Source organism: Eptatretus burgeri, chromosome 1 (genome assembly GCF_056783735.1).
Source record: "Eptatretus burgeri isolate ZD-2024b chromosome 1, Ebu_testis_v1, whole genome shotgun sequence".
Lineage (NCBI taxonomy): Eukaryota > Metazoa > Chordata > Myxini > Myxiniformes > Myxinidae > Eptatretus > Eptatretus burgeri.
In genome coordinates, this window is record NC_140961.1 from 35,510,065 (window position 1) to 35,524,693 (window position 14,629).

General features: G+C 44.0%; 2 protein-coding genes across 2 annotated transcripts in view; one reads left to right on the forward strand and one right to left on the reverse strand.

Moving 5' to 3' along the window:
- The window catches only part of LOC147034221 (uncharacterized), a 150,708-nt gene that overhangs the window by 83,449 nt on the left and 52,630 nt on the right, over positions 1-14,629 (reverse strand). The window lies entirely within an intron of this gene.
- The window catches only part of LOC147034224 (mitogen-activated protein kinase kinase kinase 15-like), an 87,442-nt gene that overhangs the window by 31,624 nt on the left and 41,189 nt on the right, over positions 1-14,629 (forward strand). The window contains exons 6-11 of the mRNA XM_085878810.1: positions 1,017-1,187; positions 1,290-1,402; positions 1,583-1,742; positions 2,155-2,326; positions 2,409-2,516; positions 3,125-3,174. Coding sequence (XP_085734936.1) covers positions 1,017-1,187; positions 1,290-1,402; positions 1,583-1,742; positions 2,155-2,326; positions 2,409-2,516; positions 3,125-3,174 — 774 coding nt within the window. The remainder of the gene's footprint in view (positions 1-1,016; positions 1,188-1,289; positions 1,403-1,582; positions 1,743-2,154; positions 2,327-2,408; positions 2,517-3,124; positions 3,175-14,629) is intronic.

Below are 14,629 nucleotides of genomic sequence, written 5' to 3' on the forward strand. Positions count from 1 at the left end.
TATATATATATATATATATATATATATATATATATATATATATATATATATATATATATATATATATATATATATATATATATATATATATATATATATATATATATATATATATATATATATATATATATATATATATATATATATATATATATATTGGCCACACAGTTCCACCCTCCTTGCCCATCATCTCCATAATATAATGGGCGTAAGCCTGGAACTTCTAACACACTTTTCTCCGAATATATTCTGTTCACACTTCCGAAATCTTCACATTATGTGTTCCATGTATTTACGCAGGTGATAGCGGATTCAAAAAATCGAATATAGATAGAATTTTCAAAGAGGGAATTGATGACGTCACAATCAGCAGCGTTTGACGGCAAACCGATGGCTGGGTCCCAGATGACGTGCTTTACTTAACTAAGTCCATGAGTTCAGGACGTTTGTTCAACTCGGCATTTACGACTTTTATCCTGCCATGTTGTTAATCTGTTGATGGAAGTAATATAGAAACGATGAATATGTCAAATCGTTCGTGTTACTCATCCGGCACTATGTATCAAGGCCAACAATCTAAAGCGACCGGTCTCAAACGCTACCATGGGCACCCAGACATGCCACCAATATGAACTGAGCTGTTAAATGCGGTGCAAAACATCCAAAGAAACTACCGTAACCGAGTATTGTGATCCGTCCTGTCCCCCATACCCGTCGTAGATGGGTATCTGCTAGTCCTAAGAATGGATAAATTAATAAGTTGGATTTATGTGTGGGTTGATGTAGCACAGGTATGATGGCCTAAATGTCCAGTTCCTTGTGTATCATGATTTGTATAACCAATCTTTTTCTATTTGTGACCATAAACAATAATCTGTTTCACTGACTATTCCAACCTCACTCACTTATTGTTGCAATAGTATTACCTATTTTACCTTGCTATCTTTTACCTCTACATTTACATTATCGTGGGCTCTGATGGCCAAATATGACATTTCCCTCAAATCTAATTTTAGGCGAGGAGAGGTTGGTGACAGAGACAAGGCCTTGTCTGTCATGCTGGCCGTCTTTTCTAGCTGCAACCAACCTCCTTCAGACATGTACTGCCTTTGTGGGCGCATCTACAAAGACATCTTCCTCGAATCAAACTATCAAGACATTGAAAGTCGGGATAAAGCGATATACTGGTGTGTGTTTTTCTTCCTATCTCCATGATGTCAACATCCATCCTCCATGCACACACCACAATTTTTATTTACCTGTAATCCCACTGGCCTTTCACATGCTAGGTATCGAAAGGGGTTTGAGCTGGAGCCAAGCTTATATGCTGGTCTACACCTTTCCTCACTCCTTATCGCACGAGGAGAGACATTCAACTCATCGTCAGATCTCAGCAGGATTGGTGATAACCTCAATGCTTGGTTTAAAAAATTACTTTCTTGAGATTAATTTTTTATTATCATCAAATTCCTTAGATTCCTGCATGCTCACTCACAAGACTACTTTTGTGCTCAGAGACATGGTTAGTTGGTTATTATTATTATTATTATTATTATTATTATTATTAATTTTATTGTTTCAGGCATTAAACTGAACAGTTTGCTGGGCCGACAAGGTGGCCTCGAACGGATTCGGAGCTACTGGGATGTTGGCCTGTTCATTGGTGTTTGTCTACTGGCTGGAGACTATGTCAAAGTAGTGAATGCTGCAGAAAAGCTTTACCACCTCCATCCTCCCAGCTGGTGAGGAATAATGAATGATGTATGTTAACCGATGCTTACCTTAGTCAGGGTCAGGGCTGTTAGGGTAAGGGCTGTTTAGTTTCTTTCTCCATTGCAACAATGATAGTGTCTCAGAACTTGGTGATGCCTGGCATTGGCCTGGCAGAATGAAATACTAGCCTTCCTGACGAAGACTAGTGTCGCTCTCTTCCTTTTTCTTTTACTCTGCTAAAGGATTATCGCTCGACATCAGCTACTTGTTTCTCATGGCAGTTAACATCTCTCAGTCAACATCCTGCTGGTTCCGTCCACATAAGCCTGGCAATCTATCAATTTTCAACGAGAGTTCTATTTCTAGGATTGGCTCAGCAACATGGTATTGATTGAGCGATCGTTTCTGAACTCACAAGCAATAGGATGTACCTCCCTGCAGGTATATGCATTCTGTGGTGGAAAATGGACAACTGATTTTGTATTATATGAGGAAAGACCAGGGAATCTCATCAGGCCATTCTTCGGAAAAGCCTGCTCCACTGGATTTCTGGATCGATTTCATGACTGAGGCGAGCAGAGGAATGGACCCTATCACAGCACTTCGATTTCCGGTAAAAAAAAGATTGCTTTATGAAGAATGTTGAGTGGTGACGCTACGTAAAGATGAGGCATATTGTAGCTTCTTCTCCACAGGTTCTCATTCAAGAGTCGGCTGGAGAATATCTACCAGGTTATGTGGCTGTTAACAGTGAAACTGAAGAGCGCTCTGTGCTACTGTGGCTTATTGCTCCAACAGACACGGTAACGGCTTGTTACAAGACGTGATCATGAGGCAAATATTTGTGGAAATAATCGGAATGGTGGTAATTATTGGAAAATTTTACCAAAAACATCAGAAATTGATAATTATTTTGGTTGATTATATTTATATATATATATATATATATATATATATATATATATATATATATATATATATATATATATATATATATATATATATATATATATATATATATATATATATATATCATTGATTGCATCATTTGACATGATTGTATAAATAATGAACCATTAAGTAACAAATACAACTTGGTGAATTTCCAAGTAATTTCTGTGATTGGCTGTGAAACATTACATGCTCGTTACAGTCAACCTGGGACCTGCAAAGGCAAGACATGGCTGCTTCACAGCACCTTTTATGGAAGAGGTTGAAGCGAAAATTTTTCGAATTGTCAGATATTTTCCTTTTTTGGAATTTGAGTTAAATTTCCCTCAAGCTGGTCGGTGGTGGATTCATGTGATGGAAATTTTAAATCTGTTTGAGCTAAAGTGCTGGCGAGGGACACGTCAAAAGCTAATGATGACGATGAATTTTTTTGATTTTTTTTTTTTTTTTACATTTCCAGATGAAGGTTACAGAGTGGACCATTGAGGCATCTGAAATCCGGGGAGTCAGGTGAGCACTCGCCTTCTACTATTAGTTTTTGATCAGTGCAGTATATGATTTTTACCAAAATAAAAAGAACTAGAAATGCGCTTTATAACTGCGAAAAGTTATGGTTGGGTACCAAGCCACCTCGCTTTAACAGAACACTTCTTTAATCAGACACATGAACCATGACATCATCTTTATCAAAGTGAATTCAGAATGGGTAGTCAATCACATATTTAAAGTTTCGCTTTGATTAGATTAGTTTTTATTTTATCCAATGTGGCTGTGAGACCATGTGACTGATGACGTTCAAATTTTCAAGCAATATTCCTCATGCCTACTCGATTATTTTTATTTTTTCATCTTTCTCTGAAACTGCTTAGCCTCGCCATGTGCTACTTTATGAGTCTGATCCACTACCCTTGGTGCACATATTTTGATAATGATGACATCATCAGTGATGTGGTGTGGCAGCCACGTTAGTTTCAAGGAAAGCATAAAATAAATTTTCTCTGAAACCGATTAACAGATCGATGTAAGACTTCACATATATGATCTACTGCCTTTTTGCATATATTTTAATAATGACGACTTCGTCAATCACGTGGTGTGGCAGCCAAATGGGTTTTAAGGAAATATTTAAAATATTATTTCATGGAAACAACTGAAGCAATTGATGCAAGATTTTACAGTTATGATCCACTACCCTTGCTACATATATTGATAAGTTTCACATTGATCGATTAAGCCGTTTCAGAGAAGAAGGTTTTTAAAGGATCGGTTTTCAAACTAATATGGCTGCCAAACCATGTGACCTATGACATCATAAATTTACTCTTGGCCTCTTATTGGGTAGCAGATCACGTTTGTGAAGTTTTGTGTTGATCAGATATGGTTCATTTTTCTATCCAATATGGCTGCCAAACCAGGTGACTATGATGTCATCATTTTCACACTATGCAGCAATGGTGTGACATGATATGTGGAAAGTTTTGCATTGGTAGGTTAAGCGGTTTCAGATAAATATTTTGCTTCAATCCAATATGGCTGCCACACCATGTGACCAATGACGTTTTAGTAATTCATTATTTAATCACCATGCCTAGTCAATGACACATAAAGTTTTGCGTTGATCGGTTGGGCGGTTTGAGAGGAGATGTTTTTAAAGGTTTGAGGTTAAATCCAATATGGTTGCCAGACCATGTGACCGATGACGTCATGGTTATCAAACTTTATTCTCCTTGGCGAGTTGATCATTTGTGTGGAGTTTCACTTCCATCTCTAAAGCGGATCTGGAGAAGAAAAAATTTAAAGGGTATATTCTTCAAAAAAGAATAGCTGCCACACCACATGACGGATGACGTCATAAATTTAATATTTCAATACAATTACGTCATAGATCATGTGTATGAAGTTTCAGATTTTTAGGATACAGATTTTGATGAAAACAATTTTGGCTGACCTACCACTTCACTGATGATGTCATCGTTGTCAAGCTTTATTTCCCCATTTGGAGATGACGTGTGCAAATTTTTAAAAAATTTCGTTCAACGGTTCCAGAGAAATTTTTTTTTAATATTCGTGTTTAATCCAAGATGGCTGCCATATCATGTGACCGATAATGGCACAATTATCATTTAAAATATTCTCCGTGGGGTTCACTCCTACGTTTAAAAGTTCATGTCAATCGGACAAGTGGTTGCTGAGGAAAAAAAAAATAGAAAATAATAGCAATAGAAAAATAACATGCAGAAAATAATAGAAAAATTAAAGAAAAAAATAACAATAATTAAGGGAGGAATGATACTAAGCGAGAATTGCTTTGCAATACAATACATGTCCCTTACCTATGTGATGTTTTAAATAACCCGATGTACATACATGAAGCAAAAACGTGCATGCGATCAGGGTGACGGTTCATAGCTGGATTGGGATTCGAACTCCGGCTGGACAGAGGCAAGTGTGCATAACTGTCGGCCATCCACTGACACCCTTTAATTATGCTGTTCACACAAAAGTGAAATAAATGAAGGCCTTTGTGTGTAATTTCAGTTTTAGCCAGACTTTTCGCAACAGTAAGCACATCCCTTTATTTGGGCGGTGTATAACGGTGCATTCGGTGCTGAAAATCATTAAAAAAAAAATAACCTGATGTTCATACATGAAGCCTGGTGTTTACTTTGCTGTTAAGGTGGCTAGCTTTGGGACCTAAGGGTTCTGAGTTCGAGCCCCTGTTTTTATCCCCCGCCGCGTGGCGGAAGGGGGATATTGTTGTCACCCAGGTCGTCCGGCTGTCCGTCCGTCCGGGCGTCAACATTTATAGCTGTGAGTGCGATAACTCATAAACTGTTCACCATATCGATTTGAAATATTGAGTCACACATGTACCACATGAACAGGAAGAACCCTATTGATTTTGGACGTGGCCGGATCCAAGATGGCCGTCTGGGGCGGCCATCTTCAAAAAAATGTTTTTTGTAATAAATGGAAAACCGCTTATCTGATTTCAATTCTTTTTGGTTACTACGTTCCTCACCCCTGGGGAATTTTTTCGAGATGACCAAATGGTGTCTTGTTTCCAATTCACCTCCCTCATTATCTGGAATATGTATGACCTTTTTCATTCAATGGCAGGGGATTCCCCTTCTGTGATGGCATATTTTATCCATTGAATTAACACCAGGTGGGGTTGACTCAGGTCAGGTCAGGTATGGGAGCATGTGCCAGAACAGCGCGTCGCTGCGTCCACTTTCCGCCGGTACTCCAGAGGCCTCCGTCTGGCCATCCCCCAGGCAGATGCCAGGCCCATCCCCATCTCCTTGAGATGATGGTCAACCTGCTGCAACCATGAGGCACGTGGTCGGCCCACTGGCCTCCTCCACTCATGAAACTCCCTCGCTGAGAGAATCTGGTGAGCAGGATCAGCGTCAGGAAAACGAGCCACATGTCCATACAGCCGCAGCTGACGCTCACGGACTATGCAGGTAACAAATCTCATCCGAGTCTCTCTCAGCAACCGCTCGTTGGACACAAAATCCGACCAGCGATAGCCAAGGATTCTTCGAAGAGACCTGGTACCAAAGGAATTAAGTCTCCGTCTCAGATCCTTGGTCAAAGTCCAAGTCTCGCACCCATAGAGCAAGACTGGAAGTACCAAGGACCTGAAGACTCGGACTTTCGTCCTCCCGCACAGGTACCGGCAGCGCCACACCTCATGATCCAGTGAATCCATGACTCCCCAGGCCCGACCCAGACGTCTATTGACCTCCGGCTCACAACCTGCGGAGACATGAATATCACTGCCAAGGTAAGTGAATCTATCCACGACCTCAACATCCTCACCACAAACAGACACAGACAGGACAGCAGCATCCAAGATGTCACCGAAAGCCTGGATCTTAGTTTTGACCCAAGAAATCCGTAATCCCAACGGCTCCGACTCCTCATTCAGCACCTCGAGGGCCCCCAAGAGGATGTCTAAAGTCTCCGCAAAGATGACTGCATCATCTGCAAAATCAAGGTCTGAGATCTTGACATTGCCAAACGATGCACCGCAACTTGATCTCTCCGACATCCTCCCAAAAATCCAGTCCATACAAGTGCTGAAAAGTGCAAGTACACATCCCTGACGAACTCCAGTAACAACTGGAAATAAGTCAGAGATGGTACCACCACACTTCACAGCACTCTCAGTACCAGAGTAGAGTTCAGACATCAGATCGATCAGTTTCGGTGGCACCCCACGAAGACCAAGAATCCTCCAGAGGACATCCCGATTCACTGAATCGAACGCTTTACAGAGATCAACATATGCTGCAAGCAGCCCCTGCCGAAACTCTCGTCTGCGTTCGGTGAGGACACGAAGTGCAAGGATACGGTCAATCGTTGACCTCTTTGGTGTAAAGCCTGACTGCTCTGGACGCTGGTGCTCAAGCAGATGGTGGCGAACCCTATCAAGAATTATCCGAGCAAAGACCTTGCCCGGCACTGAGAGCAGCGTCACCCCTCGGTAGTTGTTGCAGTCTTGGCGATCACCCTTCCCTTTCCAGAGAGGGACAACAAGGCCCCTCTTCCAGTCAGTTGGGATGATGCCTGTGTTCCAGGCAGAGCACAAAACTGCATGCAACGACACGAGTGCAGCATTTCCACCAGCCTTGAGAAGTTCAGCATGGATGCCACAGATCCCTGGAGCTTTGCCCCGTTTCAACTGGTTCACCGCAGCCCGTGTTTCCACAAGCGATGGTGGACCACAGTTGATTCGAGGGTCAGCAACAGGGATTGTAACACCATTGACGTCCAACTCGACAGCTGGGGGATCAGCCTGGTACAACCGCTCAAAGTAACCGGCCCAGCGGGCCTTCACTTCAGACTCCTCTGTCAAGAGCCTACCACTCTCTGCTCGAACTGCAGTGCTCCGAGGGATGGGCTTGGATGAACGTAATGCGCGAATTCCCCTGTAAGCGGGACGAGAATCACCTGTCCACAGGTGATGCTCTACCCCCTCACAGATTCCTCGCACATAGGCCTCCTTGTCCACCCTCAGTGCACGTACAGTTTTACGCCTCAGCTCCCTGAACAGCTCAGCTCTGCCATTCAGCCTGGCCCTGCTACTCTGGTCAATGGTATCCAGTGTCCCTTGAGAGACAAAATTCTTCTTTGCCCTGCGGTGAACTCCAAGGCATCCACCGGCAACATCAAGGACGGTGGTCTTGAAGGTGCTCCACAACTCTTCAGGACCCCCCAAAGCATCAAGACCCCCCAAGTGTCCACTCAGCCTGTTCGCAAACTCCTCAGCTACTCTCTCATCCCTGAGCTTGGCAACATCCAGCCTAGGCTGGGATGGTACCATTCTCCAGGATTTAAGGTGCAGCTTTAGAGTTGCTACAACAAGCCTGTGGTCAGTATTGAGGAACTGAGCACTCCGGTAGACCCTGCAGTTCTGGATCATCCTCCAACGACCGTCAATGAGGACATGGTCAATCTCCTTTGCCACACCGCCAGCGTTGGAATACCAAGTCCAGCGATGAGCTTGCGGGCGCTGAAACCATGAACCAGCCACCCTAAGTCCATGACTTCTTGCAAAGTCAAGGAACTTAGTGCTATTCTGGTTCATAGTTCCTGACCCATGGGGACCAACACACACCTCATAACCATCCCTATCAGTTCCAGTCGATGCATTGAAATCCCCCAAGACTAGAAGTGTATCTCGTCTGGGGCACTGATCAACCACAGACTGGAGTGTGGCGTAGAATGTGTCCTTCACGGTGAGATCACTCGCCTCAGTCGGAGCATAAATAGAGACCAGGGAAATGACACCTAAGGAGTGGCGAATTCTTAATCTCATAATACGCTCGTTGACCGGTGTTACCTCAATTATCATTGGGGTCAGCTTATTGGACACAGCTACAGCAACTCCTTGGGTATGGTAACCATCAGAGCGACCAGACCAATAGTAGGTGTAACCACCCACCATTATCTCGCCGCAATCCGGTCTCCGAACCTCAGAGAGAGCTGCAATCCCGATGTCCAAACGCTTGAGCTCAGATGATAACAGAGACAGGTGATCATCCTCTCTTAGGGATAGGACATTCCAGGCACCCACCCGAAGGGACCGCCTCAGGTTAACCCAAGGAGACCGCCGTCTGGTGGACGACACCTCAGCACCACTCCGACACACTCTCCCGCAATCTGACCCAGGGATGTTACCCCGTGGTTTCCCTCCTATCAAAGATTGGGGGTCCCGATGGCTTTGCCCCAATCCTGTCATCCGGTGAGCTGCCCTGCGAAGGGAAGCTGCACAGGAGGTACTCCCACGGAGTGGGTTTTCAGATTTTTTTGCGTTTTTGCGTTTTGCGGAATGAAGCGTTTTACGGTGGCCGGAGTGCAAATCCTGCCACCAACCTCCTAATAAGAAGTAGCCCAACTGCAGGAGGATGTCCGCAGACACAGTTGGGCACTAGATATGGATGGCCGTTGGCTCACAAGGAGCTCCTCCGCCCTTTGACAGGTTTTGTTTTTAATCCTGCTGGGTGTCCATATCCAAACACCCTCCTCACCAGAAAACCTGGTGGGGGAGACGGTTTAGTCGCCGACAACCCGACCATGGAACAGGTTAGTACAGGTTTACATGGTACCTGTAGCAGGTCACAGATCGAACCTGACCTGACTATATCTCAGCCTGTCATCTTTCCTGTTGACTCAGCCTGTCATCTTTCCAAGGTCGGCGAAATGAGTACCAGTATACCGGGGTAATAACCATTCGGGAATAACCTGCGTCGGATTGGTGACCCGTCCAGGACTGTATTCCTTGCCAATGAAACTGCCTCGGCAACCCTATGCGCCTTTGTGGCACGAAAGGAATGGTATTATATTTGATTACATACATGAAGCAAAAACGTGTGCATGGCTTATGTGCATGTATATAATGCATCGTAGTTGTATACCTGGGATCATTCCAATTGCACTGCGCCATGGATTACCACCCAGGCCTGAGGCCTGAGGCCTGCTGGTCTGTGCTGCTTCATTGAATGGTGGTGCATGATTTTATTGAGGTGGAGTTAGGACAGCTGTCAAACCAGTGGGTATAAAGCAGTGGGGTAAGTCAGGGCACCTGAACACTGACCCATGTATAATATGTTGTATTGTTTCGGAGCCGGGTATCGGCTGCAAGCACGACCACTAGGTGGAGCAGTTGGGTCGACTCTACCGAACACCCGGAATCTAGATCGTACCTTTCGGAAAACCCTGAGGGTATGGGTCCCTTACCGGACCGTGAATAGTCAATAATTCCACCACGTGGTACAGAGTTATTTGCCAATCTTCAAAATACCTAGAGATCCACGTGGCGAGCTACTGAGTATTCACACCCTCGACGGCACTCGTACGAGTCGAGCCATTAGCGTGCCCGACCCGTGCGCAACCCGAGCGGATGGTTGCCGAAGTCCCGTCGGTCCAAATGTACATTTACAGCCGCAACAGCCTTTATAATTCACCAACACACGCCATGCTAAACCAATGGAAGAAATACAGCAACAAACTGATACATTTAACAAATGTATTTATTTATAATGGGGGAATGGGGGGAGCACGCAAGAAGCAGAGTTATCCGACTATAGAGATGCAAGTATGTACAGCGAAGAGCACTTAAACAATTCCTACTTTCAGACGGGCCCACAGACAGACGCACACCCAAAAGAAACGGACCCAAACTAGTCTTTATTATCCCTTCAGCTCGGAGGGAAGTCGAGCTGAGGGACGAGAAAATAGCAGGCTACCTGGCCGTGCCACGTGGTTCAACGTCCGCACCTTCCCGGAGCACCAGTTGGCCAAGGAGGAACCAGGGCAGCCAGACGCGGACCACGCCAGCCACAAGACGAGCCGTGAACCAGAGCACGCCAGCGGCGAGATGCCTTTCGTCCAGCCTCGAGAGATGCATTTTAATGGGCCCGAATTCTTCCTCTCCGAGCTCCAGCAGATCCTCACGCTCCAGCAGATTCTGACGCTCTCCGTTCCTTTTATCGCTCTCTGGCGCGGTTCGCTCGGGCGTGGCCCATCCTCGGGCGTGGCCCATCCTCCAGTCGGTGGGACACGACGTACTCCCTTACTTGGCGCGCTGCCAAGCGAATCAGTTCATGACCGTATTTGGGAATGGAATTTCATCCCCAAATGAATTCCGAACATGCCAGCATACCAGCGAGCGAGCCGAGATCCCGGGAGCCGAGGGTTGGCGTTGTTGATGTAATAGCCGTAGTTGTTGTTGTGAGTGATGTAAAAACCCTGACTATCAAAATAACTCACAGCGCATGTCCATTTATTCACCCATTAAACAAGGGGTGGGGACCCTAACTAAAATGCATACTTATCGATAATATGGAATAGGCAAAGCCTCGAAGCGAACGTAGAATTCTTCTTGCATTCGCTTCTTAAATATATCAAATTAAAGTCTTTTTGCTATGAAAAAATAAATATTACCTTAACATTACCTTCACAACAACAACGACACCGCCTAGAACAGGATCTCATCTTCAAAAAGAAATGTTACCTCAACATTACCTTCACAACAACAACTACACCACCGAGAACAGGATCTCATCTAAAAAAATAAATATTACCTCAACATTACCTTCACAACGACAACTACACCGCCTAGAACAGGATCTCATCTAAAAAAAAAAAAATCCTCAACATTACCTTCACAACGACAACTACACTGCCAAGAACAGGATCTCATCTAAAAAAAATAACGACTGGAAGCGAACGTAGTATTCTTCTTACATTCGCTTCTGACTTTACCTATAACTTGTTCACAACTGTATACGCAATTTCCGGTTACTTCGGCCTGGATTCGGGATCAGCGATCAAATAACGTAAATCACGATTAAAAAATATTTTTTGATGATGCGGGAGATATCTTTATTAAAATCGGTGGAGGAAATGTACACCATGTCTGATATTTGGGTCTTTCATGTCTCCGACGCCTTTATCTCCTGGCATGCATCATTCCCCATGACAAAAACCAGAAGCAAAAAAAAAACGGAAGCAAAAGGGTCATAGCCAACGACATGGATTCCAAATTGCCAGGGTATTGTGTTGTTGTTGTTGTTTCCTATTCTCTCATGTGCATGCGTTAAGTAATATTCACAAGATAAAAATAAAACCCAATCGTGTTTATACACCGCACAGCGTTTAAAAAAAAAAACCGGAAGCAAAAGGGTCATAGCCAACGACACGGATTCCAAATTGCCAGGGGTATTGTGTTGTGTTGTTGTTGTTTCCTATTCTCTCATGTGCACGCGTTAAGTATGAAGCTCACTACGTTCGCTATAACTATTCTATAGGACCTGTATGTTGAGTGCTTCTGGCTTCCAGATTCGTAACAGTATTATGTCTATATGGTTAGATGAAGGTGCTGTGTAATAGACGTGTCTATCAGGTAAAGTCTTAATCGCTTAATATTCACTCAGTGTACAAAACATTATGAACACCTTCTCTTTCCATAAAATGGACTGATCAGGTTCTTTTGTTCTTGTGTGTGGCAGCTTGGTTGCCGGGTAACTGTTATTTCTTGTAGCACAGCTGTGCCACTGATGCTGTGCCCTCCATCAGTACAGTGGTACTCATTTCGCCAACCTCAGAAGGATGACATGCTGAGTCAACCCCACCTGGTGTTAATTTAGCAGCCAACAGGGCTCAAACTCAGGACCCTAGGATTCCAAGCCAACCACACTAACCACTAAGCCAACACCAAGCTACTGATCAGGTGAATCCAGGTGAAAGCTATTATCCCTTATTGATTGCACCTGTTTAATCCACTTTAAGCAGTGTCGATGAAGGAGAGGAGACAGGTTAAAGAATGATTTTTAAGCCTTGAGATGATTGGCCCACATGCCCAATACATGTCTCATTCAGAGGGTGAATGGGCAAGACAAAATATTTAAGTGTCTTTGAATGGGGAATGGTAGTAGGTGCCAGGAGCATAGTTTTGAGTGTGTCAAGAACTACAATGCTGCTGGGTTTTTCATGCTCAACAGTTTCCCATGTGTGTCAACAATGGTCCACCACCCAAAGGAATCCAGCCAACGGCAGGCCAGTGGTCAAAAATGGCTCATTAATGAAAGAGGCCAAAGGAGGCTGATACAAATTGTGCAGAGCAACAGATGGGCTACAGTTAAGTCACCTGACAGTCCAGTACAGCATTGGTGCATAAAAACCAATAAAATGATGCACAACTCATCATACCTTGACACGAATGGGGTATGGCAGCCAATGACTGTACAAAGTTCCACTTCTTTCAGAAAAAGAAAAGAACCTGCGGTTGCAGTGGGCTAAATAACAAAAACACTGGAGAATTGGAAAAACATCGCCTGGTCTAATGAATCCCGGTTCCTGCTGTTTCACAGATGTGTCGACTAGGGTATGGAGAAAACCACATGAATACATGCATCCATCATGCCATGTGTCAACATTGCAGGCTTGTGGTGTGATGGTGTGGGGTGCGTTTTCATGGCACACATTGGGCCCCTTGATAAAAGTGGAGCAACGTTTAAATGCCACAGGATATCTGAACATCATTGCCAGTCAGGTGCATCCCTTCTTGACGGCAGTGCATCCATCTGCGAATGGATTTCTTCAGCAGGATAATGCCACAAGGCTAGGATTGTCCAGGAATGGTTCCACGAACATGAGTGAATTCAGCTTACTGCAGTGGCCTGCCCAGTCACCAGATCTCAATCCAATTGAGCCTCTGTGGAATGAGATGGAAGGAGTTATTCTGAGTTGAGATCCACTACCAGCGAACTTGACACAACTGTGGGAAACATTGGCGTCAATATGGGCCAACATCCCTGTTGAACGCTTTCGACACTTTGTGGAGTCCATGCCCTGACAAATTGAGGATGTTCTGAGGGCAAAAGGGGATGCAACTCAATATTAGGAAGGTGTTCCTAATGTTTTGTACACTGAGTGTATTATCATATAAAGTAGTGTATGATTGAAGTTATTCAAATGCAGTAATACTTTCAATAAAAGTAGTAATTAAATAAGTTTGAATAAGGATATCGCATTGCTGTGTTGACTGATTGTTTGGACACAACTTTGAGGTTGTGGGTCCATTGATGTTGAGTAATCTACTGATGTGGACCTGTGACCGGGGTTGTGGATCTGCCGTTTGGAGAGGTTCTGGGCTGAAAGGATCGAAACCTCGATGAAAAACGGTACCCAGCTGATGATCCGGGCAGTTGGGAAATCAATCAATTGCTTAAAAATTAAGGTTAGAACTTCACATAAAATAACTTTTGTAAGTACTTACCAGGTGTGTGTGTGTGTGTGTGTGTGTGTGTGTGTGTGTGTGTGTGTGTGTGTGTGTGTGTGTGTGTGTGTGTGTGTGTGTGTGTGTGTGTGTGTGTGTGTGTGTGTGTGTGTGTGTGTGTGTGTGTGTGTGTGTGTTTTATGTCTGGCTTCCTTCTTTGGACTATGTTGCAGTAATTGGTCTTTATTTTGATAATGTGATATTTCCTCTGTCTAAAAAGGGCATAACTCTGGGAAAAATTCACGAAACACCCTTAAACTCGAACTTATTCTGTAACTTATCATAATAAAGCCATGTACCAAGTTTTAGTTGAATATGTTAAAGGGTATAGGAAAAAAAAAAAAAAGAGTCTGAAAAACCAGGTGAGACGGATGGATGGATGAACGGACAGATGGAGAGCAAATCTAGAGTCCCTCCGATGAAACCGCGAGGAGTCTAACAAGAGGAAGAATTGCTTTGCAAAATATGCCCCCTGCCGGTGTGATTTTTTTCTCAGTCCAAATAGGGCAAACTTTGTGGAAAAAAAAAGGTGAAACGCCCTGAAACTCGAACTTGTTCTGTAAATTATAATAAAGCCATGTCCCAAGTTTGAGTTGAATATGTTGGAGGGTATGGGGGGAAAAAGTCTGAAAAACCAGAGGTGGGATGAATGGATGGACAAAGGGACAGACA